General features: G+C 45.2%; 1 protein-coding gene across 1 annotated transcript in view; it reads right to left on the bottom strand.

Annotated features, from left to right (window-relative positions):
• The window catches only part of Slc9a9 (solute carrier family 9 member A9), a 505,533-nt gene that overhangs the window by 99,199 nt on the left and 391,359 nt on the right, over window positions 1-14,975 (bottom strand). The window contains exon 12 of the mRNA XM_055629498.1: window positions 9,034-9,085. Within this exon, the coding sequence (XP_055485473.1) occupies window positions 9,034-9,085 (52 nt within the window). The remainder of the gene's footprint in view (window positions 1-9,033; window positions 9,086-14,975) is intronic.

Here is a 14,975-nt window from a genome sequence, read left to right as displayed (position 1 = left end):
CAGGGAACACAGACAGAAGAGTGTTTGAGAAGACAACAGCTGGATTTTATAAATTAGGCTAAAAACATCTCCACAGAAAACCAAGGAGCTCAGTGAATCAGGGCAAATGTAAAGAACAACAAACCATAGTCAAACTTCTAAAACTGGAGATAAAGAAAAAAAAAATCTTAAAAGAGATGAGATTAAAACAGATCAAATTATGTTGAGTGTTTTGGATAGAATTTTTTATTGCTACAATGAAGCACTATGACCAAAAAGCTTATACTCCTACATTGCTGTCACCACCAAATGAAGTCAGGACAGGAAGTCAAGCAGGGCAGGAATCTGGAGGCAAGGGCTGATGCAGAGGCCATGGATGGTACTGCTTACTGATTTGCTTTCCCTGACTTGCTCAGCCTGCTTCTTATAGAACTCAGGACCACCAGCCTAGGATGGACCCACCCATCTTGGACTAGGCCCTCCCCGACTGATCACTACTTGAGAAAAATGCCATACAGCTGGATCTCATGGAGGCATTTCCTCAACTGCGGCTCCTTTCTCTGTGATGACTCTAGTTTGTGTCAAGTTGACACCAAACTAGGCCGGTACGTTCAGCAAAATAAAATAAACTCTACTAACATTTCATGAAAAATAAATGCTTGAGGCAAGAGGATGCCATTTTCAAAGCATTAAAAGAAGTTGAGTTCTGTATTCAGTGACATTTCTGAAGTATACGAGGCAGTATTGGCCAAACTATGAAGAAGAACCAGGCCAACCCCCGACGGGTGCAAGTTGCATCAGTAACTGATAAAACAAGTAGATTGAAACAAAGAATCAATCTGACATAGTTGACGTGCTGTGTGCACGTGTATGGTGCATACGGCTTTTGTGTATATGGGTATGCATGCATATTTGCCTGTATGCACACATGTATGTACGGAAGGCAGAAGTTGGTGGCTGTTTAACCCTCTACCTTACTTTCTAAGACAGGGTCTGGTCTCTCAGTGTGGAGCTCATTGATTCGTCTAGGCTGGCTGCCTAATGACAGCCACCTACCTGTCACTGCTTCCCCAGCACTGCGGTCATTGACACATATCCTGTGCCTGTGTATGTGGATGCTGAGGACCGGAAACCGGCACTCACTCCTTTGCTCAGAAAACGCTTTTACCAACATCTCCCTACCCAGCCTTTTATTTTGAGTGAGACTCTCATGCTAGGTAGCCATGGATGATCTTGAACTTTTAATCCACCTGCTGCCACCCCTAAGGTGTTAGAACTACAAGCATGTAAGACAGTGCCAAGTTTGGGCAGCACCATAGTCTGAATCCATGCATTTAGGGGTGCACATTAACAGCTGACCGACAGCCTCTCTCCCAACCATTGACGCTTTTGTGTCAATATTTAGTTGGTAATATTATACCAACCGTATTCGGCAGTTGTTGGGTGTGTTGTTGAAACAGTTGCCGGAAGACTTGTCTTTTCAAGTACATATGGGATACTTATCAAGATGGGTCAATCACACTTATAAAATCAAGCCATGCATGTTCAAAAGACTGAAATTTTATCTATTATAAAGCTGAAACTCTTTACTGTAGCCCAAATGATGTATATGGCAGATCAATTATGTTGGAGATTCCAACTTCTTACCTCTCCCCATCTCCCTGGCATTTCCAATGAAAGTTGGCAGTACTTTTCACCAAAGAAGGGTCGCCTATTTATGTACTTATTTTCTGGGGTGTCCTTGGCACTCTCTCTGAGGAATAGAGTGTAGCAGCAGAGCCAGCATATTAGGACTGAGGCTAGCCCCAAGAAGCATTGCCTGCCTTATCTGACATTCTTGCTCTCTGTCTTTGCCAGTAGCATGGTGTGCTCTAGGTCGTAGACAGCAGTAGGGACTCCCTGAAGTAGGAGTACCATTAATGTGGTGACAGTGACAGATCACCACACAAGCCGGCCCCTGCCTCTATCTCTTACAGATTCATAGTCTCTAATGTTCCCTGTGGCTATTCCAGCTGCAGCAGCGTTGTTACCACTGATCACACAGGCTGTGAATGTTCCTTCCTTTGGAGTTTTGTCCTGTCTGGAATGTTCCTCCTTTAGGCCCCCACAGGAACAAGAGTTTTAGACAGGCAACCCATGCCAGGAGAAATGAAGAAGCAGAAAATAGCCGGGTAGGGGAGGGTGTCCAGCCTACTCCACTGTGACGAATGTTGACATACCATATAGAGTGTAGAGGACTTCTAGACAATGGAACAAGGCTCTGAGCTCAGTGGGTATGGGAGAAGGGGAGGATTCCATGTTGAGATAATCAAGGAATGGATGAGGACTGTGCTCTAAGCCCTTGAAGTCAGGATCTGCTTCTATTCCTGCTAGAACTGAGAAGTTAGACTGGCTTGAAAAGTGATCGTCTTCAGTGTCAATGTCAATGGGAGACTGTAAACAGACAAGGTGAGTGCCCATGAAGGACTGCCAGGATGGAACAGCTCTGGCTTTAAGTCTTGGCTCAACACATCATGGGTTGGTTATCTTGGAGAGGGTTTCTTTTGAAAACTTTCATCTTCTCCCTTTAACAGAAGGCTATATTCATAGATATCCTGATTGGGCAAGATAAAAGTTAAAAACTATTTAAATCTTATATATATATAAAATGTATAACAATTGCTCCTTACATTGTACCTGATAGCTCCCTCTGCTTCCTCATCATTATTCCTGCTTTCTAGAGCATGAAATTAAAGAATCTATTGGTAAGAAAAATATGTGGATGTTGGCCCTGTATGGAAATATGTTAGTGGGGAGTATGCTTTTGGGTGTCCATGACCCAGGTAAATATTATAAACAAAAATGCCAGTGTCAGTCAAGGGGAAAACCCAAGATTTTGGCTTAGGGATATTCTTTTTTTTTTTTTTTTATCAAGATAGTTTTAGTTACAAGGTGGCATTCAAAAACTTTCATCTGATTTGCATTTTCCTGATAGCTAAACAACTCTGAGATTCCATCTTACACCCATCAGAATGGCTAAGATAAAAATTCACATGACAACACATGCTGGAGAGGATGCGGAGAAAAGGGAGCCCTCTTCAATTGCTGGTGGGAGTGCAAACAACCACCTTGAAAATCAATCTGGTGCTTTCTTAGAAAACTGGGAATAGCACTACGTCAAGACCCATCTCTACCACTCCTGGGCATACTCCTGAAAGTTGTTCCACCATACAAAAACAACATTTCCTCAACTATGTTCATAGCAGCTTTATTCATAACAGCCAGAATCTAGAAACAACCTAAATGTCCCTCAACTGAAGTATGAATACAGAAATTGTGGGACATTTACACAATGGAATACTACTAAGCTGTTAAAAACAAGGAAATCATGACATTTGTAGGCAAATGGAGGAAACTAGAAAAGATTGTCCTGAGTGTGTTAACCCAGAATCAGAAAGACATACACGGTATATACTCATTTATAATTAGATATTAGGATAAACATACCAAAATCTACAGACCTAAAGAAGCTAAACAACCAGGAGGACTCTAGGGAGGATGCTTAAATCTCATTCAGAATGGCAAACAGGATAGTCACCAGAAGCAGTGGAAGAGAGGAAACAGGATGAGACCCTACCACAGATATACTCTAAAAGAGTCCACCCAGCAGGGGATTGAAGCAGATGAGAGATTTACAGCCAAACTTTGGGCAGAGTGCAGGGAGTCCTGTGGAAGAAAAGGGGGATAGAAGGACTTGGAGAGGACAGGGGCTCCACAAGCAGACAAACAAAGCTAAAAAATATGGGCCAGGTGGGCCTTCAGAGACTGATGCATCAACCAAGAACCATGCACGGAGAGGACATAGACCCCTTGTTCAGATGCAGCCCATAGGCAGCTTAGTCTCCAAGTGAGTTCCCTAATAAGGAGAGCAGGAGCAGTCTCTGACAGGTGGGGTGGCCTTACCAGGCCACAGACGAAGAGGATCCAGGCAGTCTTGATGAGACTTGATAGACTAAGGTCAGATAGTAGGAAAAGAGGAACCCCCCCTTCTCAGTGGACCAGGAGAGGGGGAGGGGGGAAAGAGGGAGGGCAAATGGGACCAGGAGGAGACGAGGGAGGGGGGCTACAATTGGGATACAAAGTAAATAAATTGTAAAAAGAAAATAAAAATTAAAAATAATTAAAAAGTCTTATCTGGGCCATATCAATTTTAAATTTAATATTCTATTCCTGAAACACGTGTGGGGTATTGTGTGGAATTTACGTCCCATGAAACCAAGGCCAACTATATAGGCTTGAGAAATGAAGTGAGTATGCAAGTATATCACACTGCTAAGTGCAATGTCTATGCGTGCAGTCCATTGTCTTGTGGTTATAATTCTATTAGGAATATTTGAAAAATACAACAATGAAAAGGTAAATCTTATGTAATGGACCGAATGACCCTACTTTTGCTGATCAGTCTCTCTCCTTGATGAGCATACCTGCGTTTCTGAGCACCGTAGGACCTGGATAAGAAGGTGTCATTTGTGCAGAGGAACAGACACCTCTGTTCTGTGCCAGTGATTGCAGGTTTCAAAGGCGTTCAAGGTTATGGCTTCCTGAGAGTTGGCAGACAAGTGTTTGTTCAGTGTACTTACACCCTTCATATCTGACAGACATTTCTTTGTGTCTCTGCTTAGCATGAATCTTTTTGGGTGAGAAATCTTATCTTTAAATCCCTGTTGCTCAATTCCTGCCAGTGTCTTGCTCTTCTTGGTGGCTTTTGTGGCTGCGCTTGGACTGTCCGGAGCCACAGCAATCAGAACCAAGTCACCAAGGTCATACTCACACAGAATGGACAACCGAAACCAGACCCTGAGGAAAGGGACTACCGGAAGGAAAAGAAAGGTGCAAGCTAGTATATGAGAAACGCTACTGAGATGAGCACTGTGTTAAAAATAAAAATGATGTTCATAACGATGAAAATGGGCTTTTTCAGTTGACAGAGAGGAGTGAGGAGAAATGAGACGCTTCCAAGCTTCAGAAACTGTTGGGTGTGGTCATCACATGCAGTGTAAGATCAAACTCGCCATCGCAAATCAGGTCCTGGCCCTGTTCACCACCCCCACCTCAGCTCCTCTACTTCCGCCTTGTTCCTGCACCTCCAGCCACGTTGTCGGCCTGCACACTGCTCTGCTTGGGCTCACATCAACCCACTGACTCAGAGCCTGCACCCTTGCTGTGCCCTCTGAGTGGACCACTGCCTTCATCTCCACTTGGCTTGCTTGCTTACACGCTTCAGCTTTCTATCAAATGGGACTTTCGGGGGGGCCTGTCCTATATAGCCAATGACCTCTCCTCCCTTCTCCACCCACTCATCTGCCTTATCGTTATCTTTTTCTGAACTCCCAACCTGTACTTACTGTCTTTTTCTCATAGGTGTTCTTCCTTGGAGCAGAAGTTCTGTGTGGGAAATGCCTTCAAACTAGTAGCGGTGGAACTTTCTGCATAGCAGCTGAGTCTTTGACAGGAGCGGGGTCAAGGGTTACTTGCACAAATACATGTGTATCTGGTAAAACGGGATGTTCTGGAACCAAATTACCGGGACTCAAATTCCACCTTTGCCTTCTCTGTGCCTTTGGTCACATTATCTAACTTCTCTGTGTATAGTTTCCTTGCTTGTAGATGGGATGATATGGTACCTGCTCAGGTTTATCTTTGAAACTGGGATAACACATATAATATGCTTAGAATGGTATTAAAAACCACAGCCAGCATTCAATCGGAAGGGTTATGACAGAATAATGAAAAGGGAAAAAGAAGCCCTGCCGACTCCTCTTCAGTGCTGGAAATTTCCGTCAAAGGCAGGAGCAGTACTCCAGAGACTTTACCTACCTCATAAGGGCATGCTTCCAAGAGCAGGGAAGTAATTACAAGGGAAACTTTTGGGGGGTCGGGGGGAAGGAAAGTACTATTTGTTTATCAAGCTTCTGGGACATACACCCAGTAGCTCCCATTACTCAAGGCAGCGAAGTCACAAACTGTACACTTAAAGCTTAATGGCTGCATTTGGAGGGTGCTTTCCAAAGTTTCCGAGCCTCGTACAATGAAGAATTTTCCCAAAGGTATCCCTCACAAGCTCAGAAGGTGGAAATTCCTTTATAAGGAGCCTCCTTTAATTATCCATGTTTAGTTTTGACTTCGAGATTGCCTAGTGCGTAATGGCTATATGTATTTTAAACATTTTTAAGCCTTTGGTTGAGAACCGCTGTTATGGTTGGCCAGTACAGAGATTATCTTACTTATGCTAATCCTGTCATTGTAAACCTAGTTTAATAAACACAAAGCAAGTAGAAACATAGTCTTGCCAAGCATTGGACTTGTGCTTTGCATCACTAGATACTGATGACAAGTAAGGCATTGCCAGGCAAAAGGACAGCAGAGAGCATCTTGAGAGAAGGCTTGAAAAGTACCAAACACACGTGTAGCCCAGCTACACGGCTCCTTTGGCCAGTTACTTCCGGTGGGAGTCCACAGCTTCCTGTAGGTGACACTAAGAGAACAATTATTCCAGCCTCTTTCTGGAACTGGTTTTGCTATTTGCTGTCTCTGCTAGCTGAAGAATATGGTGAGAAAGGGTACCCATAAAACAAAACAAAACAAAACAAAACAAAACAACAACAAACTCCTGAAAGTTATCTGTAAGCCACAGCAGCTCCCCAGGAAGCATGTAATTAAAGTAGGAGTGGCTTAATATGGACAGAGTTCCTTCTTCCCCCCCAACCCCCACAGGATGCTCTGGCTAGATGGGTCGGTTCAAAACAGCAAGCACCACTGTTTTCACACCACTGGTGCAGAGGATATGCCTTTTGTCCCCTAAAGATAAGGATTTAATATGTGACTGATTATTTTCTTTTTCTGCCAGGTGCCCTCGGGTGCCAGAAAATTCATTTATAGTTGGAGCACAGCAAGGACAAGGGTAGAGGCCCTACAACCTGCTTTGGATTCTCTTGGATTCTCTTTGGATTCTCTTTGGATTCTCTTTACCCCTGTGTGCTTGCTTGCTGTTCTGATTATTCTTATTCCACTGAAATTTAAAGCACACAGTTATTTAACGATATGTAGTGACGCGGAGTTTCTAAAACCTTTTATGCGACTGGTCTATTTTAATGGCATCTCTCTCTCTCTCTGTGCGTATAAGTGTGTATATGTGCGTGTGTTAGATGCGGAGGCCAGAGGTTGATATTGGATGTCTTTCTCTATTCTCTCACCTTAGGTTTTGAGCCACCAGCTCTTACTGACTCTTGAGCTCACTGTTTCAGCTGGCCAGTGAACCCCAGCATCAGCCTGTTGCCATCCCTACCCAGCCTGTGATTACAGCTGCGTGTGTGTGTCACCATGTCCAGTTTTGCATGGGTGCTGGAGACCTGGACTCAGGGCCTCGTGCTTATACAGCAGGCTCTTTACCCACTGAGCCCTCTCCCCAGCTCTAAGTTTTTTTTATTTTATTTTTTTAATGACAGCCTGCTGTGATAAACATCATTACCATTCACTCCGTACAGGCAGGGAAGCTGAAACTCCAAGATATGAAAGCTTTTCAAGACCCAAATGTCACATAATGTTCACTTTGTATGTAGCACAATCCTATTTCTGAAACAACTAAAAAATGCCTTTCATTATGGTAATGTCTCCAGGTAAGAGTCTTTGCTGAATTAACAACAGTGAACTTTATTTTAAAGCATTATATGAATAAGCTAAAATATGGATAAACTTTAAAAACGAGTTAGGCTAGTAGGAAACTTTATATTTTACCAATAATTATATGTGATTATAAAATTTTAGGCCATTAGAGGAAGATGAAAAATTTTTCTTTGATAAATTTTCTTATTCTGTCTTCTAAAGAAAAAGGCACATGAAAACGATAGAATTTAGATAAAGGTTTGCTTGAAGGTTGGAGAATAGATTATTTGACCTATGGTGGATGAAAATGCCTTTGAAAACTCAGCCACAGCCAGACCTTCCTCATTGCTCATTATAGCCCAGGATCCTCTCTCTAAGGTCACCAGGCTGGCCCTCATCCCAGTGCTCCAGGCGACCGTGCTGTGCTCTGTCCTGCATGAAGGTTGTTTACCGGGAGCAATCAGTCTGAAATGAGCACCTACGGCCCTGGGACACACATGCAACCGAGCGCAAAGCACGCATGAGTCATGTCCACCATCATTCCGTGGCCTTCTCTGCGGAGCAGGGGCTCTTCCGTCTTTCTGTGTGTGACCCGGGGAAGGGGCCACCTGCCCGGGAATGCCAGCCAGCTGTTTCACGATGATGATAAAAGAGGGGCAAGCCTTGAAATCAAAGCAGGGATTGTCTGTCCCCAAATCCAGACACGATCACACAGACACAGTTTCTTAAGCAATGTCACACACATTTACCACATTGTCCTGGTCGTTTCTGCAGACTTCTAATTGCAGCAAATGGGGAACACCACCCCCACGTTTGTCCTGTTTGTCCTTTTCTTCTAAGGTGAATGGCCATGTCAGGAACGACTAAGGCGGTATCACCAATGGCAGATCCTACCTTGATGGCAGATCCAGAACTAGGTTTGGAAAACAGTCTCCCCCTACTCAAGGGATTGTGAGCACACTCTTCTGAGCAATTTTCTCAAAGGCTTTTTGGGAGCTTTGCAGATAATGGCCGTGCAGCTAGGTCAGGAATGGATTACCTAAACGGTTTCTCTGTCTCTTGACAGTTTCACTATTCCTGAACACCCAGATCTGATGAATGAGAAGCCACTCAGGAGAAGCAGGCCCATCTGTTGTGTGCTGAACAAGCTTTGAGTGAGCTGAGACCTGAGATCACCTGCTAGCAGCTGGGCAGGATGTGAGCTATAGGGTGCCCCATTCTTAGAGTCATGATCTAGATCCTATTCTCTGTTTTCAGGACTGCTGATATCACAAGAGGCTGTAGTGAGTTGGTTCTGAGCATTTCTATGTTAAATATAACCTCTTGAATTCCTAGGAACAGAGGTGACCCCTTTTAGAAACAGTTACCCTGGCTATGGGCTCTAGAAAGCATAGATGAACCAGTCCAACTTGCCTGCTGTGAGGAGGGCTCTTCCTTCAGATTTTCATCCAGGTCCACACCAACTCTGTGAAAGAAACAAATACAGAGTTGATCATCGTACGTGCCCAGCCCTGCTGCTGAGAAGACGAGATCTTGAGCATCAATCAAATCATCAGGTGACCTAAACACAATGGAAATGTGAGCGAAGGTTTGGTGAGAAAACCGTCCGGCCTCCCTAGAAACAGAAGCTCCAGGAAACAGATCACAGGAGTGCGGCCCTGAGAACTTGGCATAGGAGCCATCACAAGAAAGACCTCTGTAGCTTCAAAACCAGGGTTAACCCACAGGATTTGCTGAGAAAACTCTCCCACAATCATGGATCCCTAGGCTGGCGCAGGATTCTCTAATGCAGGGAAAATCGATGTGGGCTGTATGTCCACAGGGAGGGTCTATGTTGCGAGCCCTGAAGTGTATACAGTCTTGGGAGGTGGTTTCTTTAAGGAAATAATATAAAACACAAAAAATGGAATATCGTAAAGAGACTCTTTAGAAAAGGAGGTATCACAGAAATCCTATAAAGCTAGCAAATGCAGCCAATATCATCATCATCATCACCACCACCACAATGTTTTAATTAACTGCCCTGGCACACCTCTAAAATCACCTTTTGGGCTGTAAAATCTGCTAGCATACCCTGACATTTTCTTTATTTGATAATGATTTTCTATTAGTGGGGACAGAAAGAAAAGAGAGGAGATCTCCCCCAGCAAGCCTGGAATTCTTGCTAGCCTGGAGGAACTAAAGCATGCTTCCTCACCGAGACTGGCTTGCTCCATGCAGCACTGCCATGCTAACACGCCAAACAAAAGATTCCTGATAAATTTCGACTCGTGAAATTTCCATAAACTGTGTGCAACGTACTCATCTCTACGCATGCCTCCTTACTGAATACATCCCGGCATTTGGCATTTCCATTTTGACGGGGCGTCGACGAGAACTGAGTTTTCATTTCTCAGAATTGCTTCTGGCTCTGTATGTCCCTTGTCGTCCCCCCGCCCCTCCCCACCAGTACCTACGGGCTTTTGCTGTCAGGCGCCAAAGGATATGTCCACATTTATTGCAATCTTTATGCTCGGTTTCTATAAGCTTTTTCTACTTCGGGACAACCAGAGGTGACTCGGCACACGCAGAAGTCTCTGTGGCCGTATAAATGTATCCCACTCATTGCAGATGAAAGACACCCTCTCCTCAGCTGTTCCCAGTTTGGATCCCCCAGTTGTCCACAGAGGAAGAATGAGGGTGAGAGCGGAAAGCAGTAGCAGGCTGAAGAAACAGCAGCTCGATCTGTTTAAAAAAAAACATTCTCTCCCAAATCTTACAGAAACACAGACCCTGGGAACACAGTGCCGGGGTTCTTCCCAGGGTCCAGGAAGAGCTAGAGCAAGTGAGGGGCCCTGACAATTTGCATTTCCTCTCCCATAGAGTGAGCCCCTTGGGTTGGGGGTGGGCTGGGCGCCTAGGAGGAAGTTGGTGGGTGTGCAGCGAGCTTAGGTCAGGCTCCAGCAGCGATAACCACCCTCCCCACCTCCCCACCTCCCCACCTCCCTGCTGCCCTGGTAAGGCTGCTTTTAACGGATCCTTATTCTTTGCATGAGCCTCGACCGCTCTCAAATATCTCTTCAGGCATCTGGCTAGACAGAAGTCCTCAGAGCAACAAGCTGGTGAAAGGACAAGGGCCACAGTGAAGATGAGGTTGCTTGAAATACCAGATTCCTGCAAGTCAGGCTGCCCTGGGCACAGGTAGCCCTCTGCTTGAGTAGCTGAAGGGAGCAGCTCTTCATTGTCTCAATCCGTGGCTTTCAGGCTGGTAGGCAGGGCGCCGAGCGGAATAATATTCGGTTCTCCACGGCAGAGCAGAAAATATATTGTAATGATTTCATTGAAGGGGAAAAGGGCACGCGCATGGTAGGGGGGGCAGGGGTGAGGGGTAAGAGAAAGGGTGGAAAAGGTAGGAGGGAGAAAGGGAGGGGAAAGGAAGGACAGAAGGAAGGGAGTGGAAGAGGGGCGAGAGAGTAGAAGGGGTAGGTAAGATCCACCCAGGTCCAGCCCAGGCAGTGATCACAGGAGTGTGTGTGGAGGTCCATGCTGTCCCTTTTTTCCTGGGACTAGGACGCCCTCACTCTAGGTTGGTGGGGGTGAAGCTTCCACTCGTTCGGGGAGTTCCTTTGAAGTTTCATTTCAATAGCGTAGGTCCAACCTGTTCCAAGGCTGCTGGGCACCTGGACGGGCTGCAGTTTGAACTAGATAGATTCCCCAGGCAGCAGCTGCTCTGCCAGTTTTGAGCCTTTTTCTAGTGCTTTGCTGGAGACAACAGAAATGAAATTTCTCAAGAAAGCCAGCTACAAAAGAGGCAGCACTGAGGTTTTCCACCAGAAAATTTAAGCATTTCTTCCAAACAGCAATCAAAGCAGACACTTCTAATCCCAATTATTCAGGCAGCCAGATGGAACCGACGAAGGATGACAGCTGATTGAGGGCTTTGGCTTCCTGTGTGCAAAGCACCTCAAAGGCCTGCCTGGGAACAAGACACACTCCGTGCCCCGCCCCATCTCAGCCCCTTTCTGGCAGGAGGAGATCTGTTTCCTGTTTCTGGCCAGGTCCACTGGTGGGGTTTTAGCCTCCAGCAGGGTGGCTATCTGAAGTGGCCTGAGAGAAAGAAAGGAGTCACATGCCACCTGGGACAGCCTGGGGGAGCAAACAGAAATGGCCCCACGAGTATTTACTTTAGAAAAGTCAAGGTAAGTAAAATTTAGAAAAAACATGTGGTAGTGAAATGCCATAAAGGGACAAGCATAAGAAACACCGCCGTTTGCTTGTGAATTTGGCAATTCTTGATTTTTTTTTTTAAAAAGGACCAAAATATATTGCTTGGCACCCTGCCTCCTCAAACACAGGATCCTAGGGTGTTCTCTTCTCAAGCTGAGGGCTCAGCGTCGACCTTGGTCCCATAAAACCTGATGCGCGCCACTTCATATGGTTTCTGAGGGGTGCGTGAACCTCTTTATGGCCACCTTAAATGTTCCCCAACTACTATTACTATAAATTTTTTTTAATCTGCCAATGAGACTCCCTTGATTTCCAGGCCGCAACAATAGTGTGTTAGCTTATTCTCTCTGCGTCATGTTCCCCACCGCAGCAGCGCTTTTTATTTAGCGGGACTAATAGCCCGGTAATTAAATTGAACACGTTTTTTTATTTTTTTATTTTTAGGTTTATTATATAATAATGAATTGCAAACATTGTACAAGGATTCATGGAAACACCCAGTTGTTCATACTTCCCCTCATACACCCTCACCTCTTGTCTCTAAGGAGGGGGAGGGAGGGTTCTGTCTTTTTTTTTTCTTCAGAGCTAAGGGCTGACCGCAGGAGCACTGTACCGCTGAGCTAAATCCCCAGCCCCCCCCCCCCGTCTTTTTCTTGACGGGTGTATGTGATCGTGGATATTGACATGCTTGGCACACTCACCCAACACCCCCAGGAGTGTGCAAACATTCTGGCCACACCTGTATCACTCACTGTTCTATTCAAGGAAGCCAGTTTCAGAAGTGAAAGAGACCTATTTTCATGTTAACCTTGCATTCACTCACTTCTTCTTTTCTTTTGCGTCAATGGTCACTTCTACCCAATGAGTTTGGGGGGAGACTGTAGAAACAAGACACGATGTCACGCCGGCTTGGGATGCCACATGTGCACACAGCAGTTCCCCAAGTGATGTCCAGGACTCCAGCCTACTTCAGGCGATACCTCTCCCGTGATGTCAAGGTTTCCCTCCGGCCAATCTGACCTCATGTCTGTCTCTTAGCCGGACTTCATTCCGAAGCCAGTACCATATGCTGTCTCTGAGCTCTGATTGTGTCCTGCTTCAACCATGCCTTTCTCATCACCTGACGTCTTCTCTCCAGTAGCCAAGCTTGTTGTTTGGGCCGCACTGGCTGCTGCTGGGCATCTGTAATGTTCTGCCTTCCTTTTGAGCTTTCACACGTTGCTGTTCTGTTTCCTGCCGACTCTATGACTCATCTTCACCTCGCCCCCCCCCAACAGCCAGGAGGCCTTCATTGATCTCAAATTCCTGTCTTAACACTCTCTTTTAGACATACTTCTCCAAGCTGTAGATCCTGTGTGCAACGGAGATCACCTTACTTTGTCTGTGGTGACCCTGGTTTACCCTCTGTTGGCCTGTGTGGCTACACTGAGGTGACCCTGAAGGATGAATCAGTGCTCCATATCATTTGCCAACCCTCACTGGAGCCCCAGTGACTCCAGGGCCAACCTTCAGCTGTTGAAGTATCAAGAAAAGCCAGCTGTTATGGGGCACAGTGGCACAAGCTTGTAATCCCAGCACCCATGGGAGGGAGGTGAATCTCTGTGAGTTTGAGGCCAGCCTGGCCAACAAAGTGAGTCTAGGACAGTCAAGGCTACACAGAGAAACCCTGTCTAGAAGGAAAACAAACAAAACAACCAAAGCAGGGTGTAGGGGCTGGGGAAGAGGAGTGGTCTAAAGCCAGACTCCTGGGAATCCTGGGTCTACCTCTCGACATGTATGGCTGAATCACGCACAGTGTCTCTATCTGATTTATTAGTACAAAGGGGGTGATCATATACCACAGCCTCATGGAGTGATTATAAAAAGTGTTTAGCTTAGAACCTAGAACCTAGAACCTAGAAAGCTCTTAAGTGTTATCAGCTACAGCCTGGTGCCTTTAATCCCAACACTAGGGAAGCCAGAGGCAGTCAAATCTCTGTGAGTTCAAGGCTACAATGGTCTACAGAGTGAGTTCCAGGACAGCCAGGGCTGCACAGAGAACCCCTATGCTATCAGCTGCTGTTGATATTAATTTTTATTGTTATCAGTATTTACTGTCAGTAACATTAGGGTTCAGACTTGCCATGCCGGTTACTTACCAGTGTCTCTCGACAAACCCTTAGGTCCTGCATTGATGTATTGTAGAATTTATATCAACAGCCCCATTGAGTCATAGGCCAGTGCACAACTGGAATAAAGGGTATCATTTCTATCCATATCTCTCAGTTGGGGTTTATTTTTATAATTTATTCATAGAGTGGAAGAAGAGGAAGATTGTTAAAGAGCAAAGGGAAGGAATATCAGGAAGAAAAGAAAGGAAGGTGATATAGAAACACTAAAGATAGATAGATAGATAGATAGATAGATAGATAGATAGATAGATAGATAGAGAGAGAGAGAGAGAGAAAGGACTACATGATAGAGAAAAGGTGCAGGAGGCAGGTGAAGAGCTGAGGCACAGGCAGCCTTAGGAAAAGGAGGCCAGGAGTAGATGTGCTGTGTGCACATCACAGAAGGCCTAGGCATTGTTAAAAATAGGGAGATGAAAAGCCAGCAAAGGATTAAAAAGCAACTAAAAAGCATGGTTAAAATTTTATATGACATTTTGCATTCTTGATGTACCTTTTAATTTTAAGTGAGTGGAGTGCTGCCTCTGTGGTATTCAAATGGAAATGAAAGTGAGCTTTGCATATATTCCCAGCTGTGCCCTCGAACATCGCACTCTGGGTTCCTCATTTGCAGTGAGCATCCAGCTCCATTTTCAGAGCAAAATGTATCTCTTGTGGACCATAATGCACCTCTCTTTCTGTTGCGCTTCCATTCTTTTGGTGGGTTTTAATAGACATATTAAAATCTCTGGATGCTCCTGTACCCAGCCATAGCCAAACGAATGCTTCAAAGTTGGATTTTTCTTAGCAGGAAAGCAAGGGAAGTAACTAACAAAAGGTTCGATTTTTTTCCCATGAAAGCCAACACATTCCTTTCTGATTCTTATCACTTAGCACCTCTGGAAAGGCAGTGAAATATTACCAGGACTTAGTTTCATTATGTGAATTCCAATGGTCTGAGGAACTCCTTTGATTCTTTTGAGCCCACTGATGATGGGATGG

This window comes from Psammomys obesus, unplaced genomic scaffold, assembly GCF_907164565.1.
Source record: "Psammomys obesus unplaced genomic scaffold, mPsaObe1.curated_primary_1811, whole genome shotgun sequence".
In the NCBI taxonomy this organism is placed as follows: Eukaryota; Metazoa; Chordata; class Mammalia; order Rodentia; family Muridae; genus Psammomys; species Psammomys obesus.
Note: the sequence above shows the minus strand (reverse complement) of the source record. Positions and strands in the feature narration are given on the sequence as shown.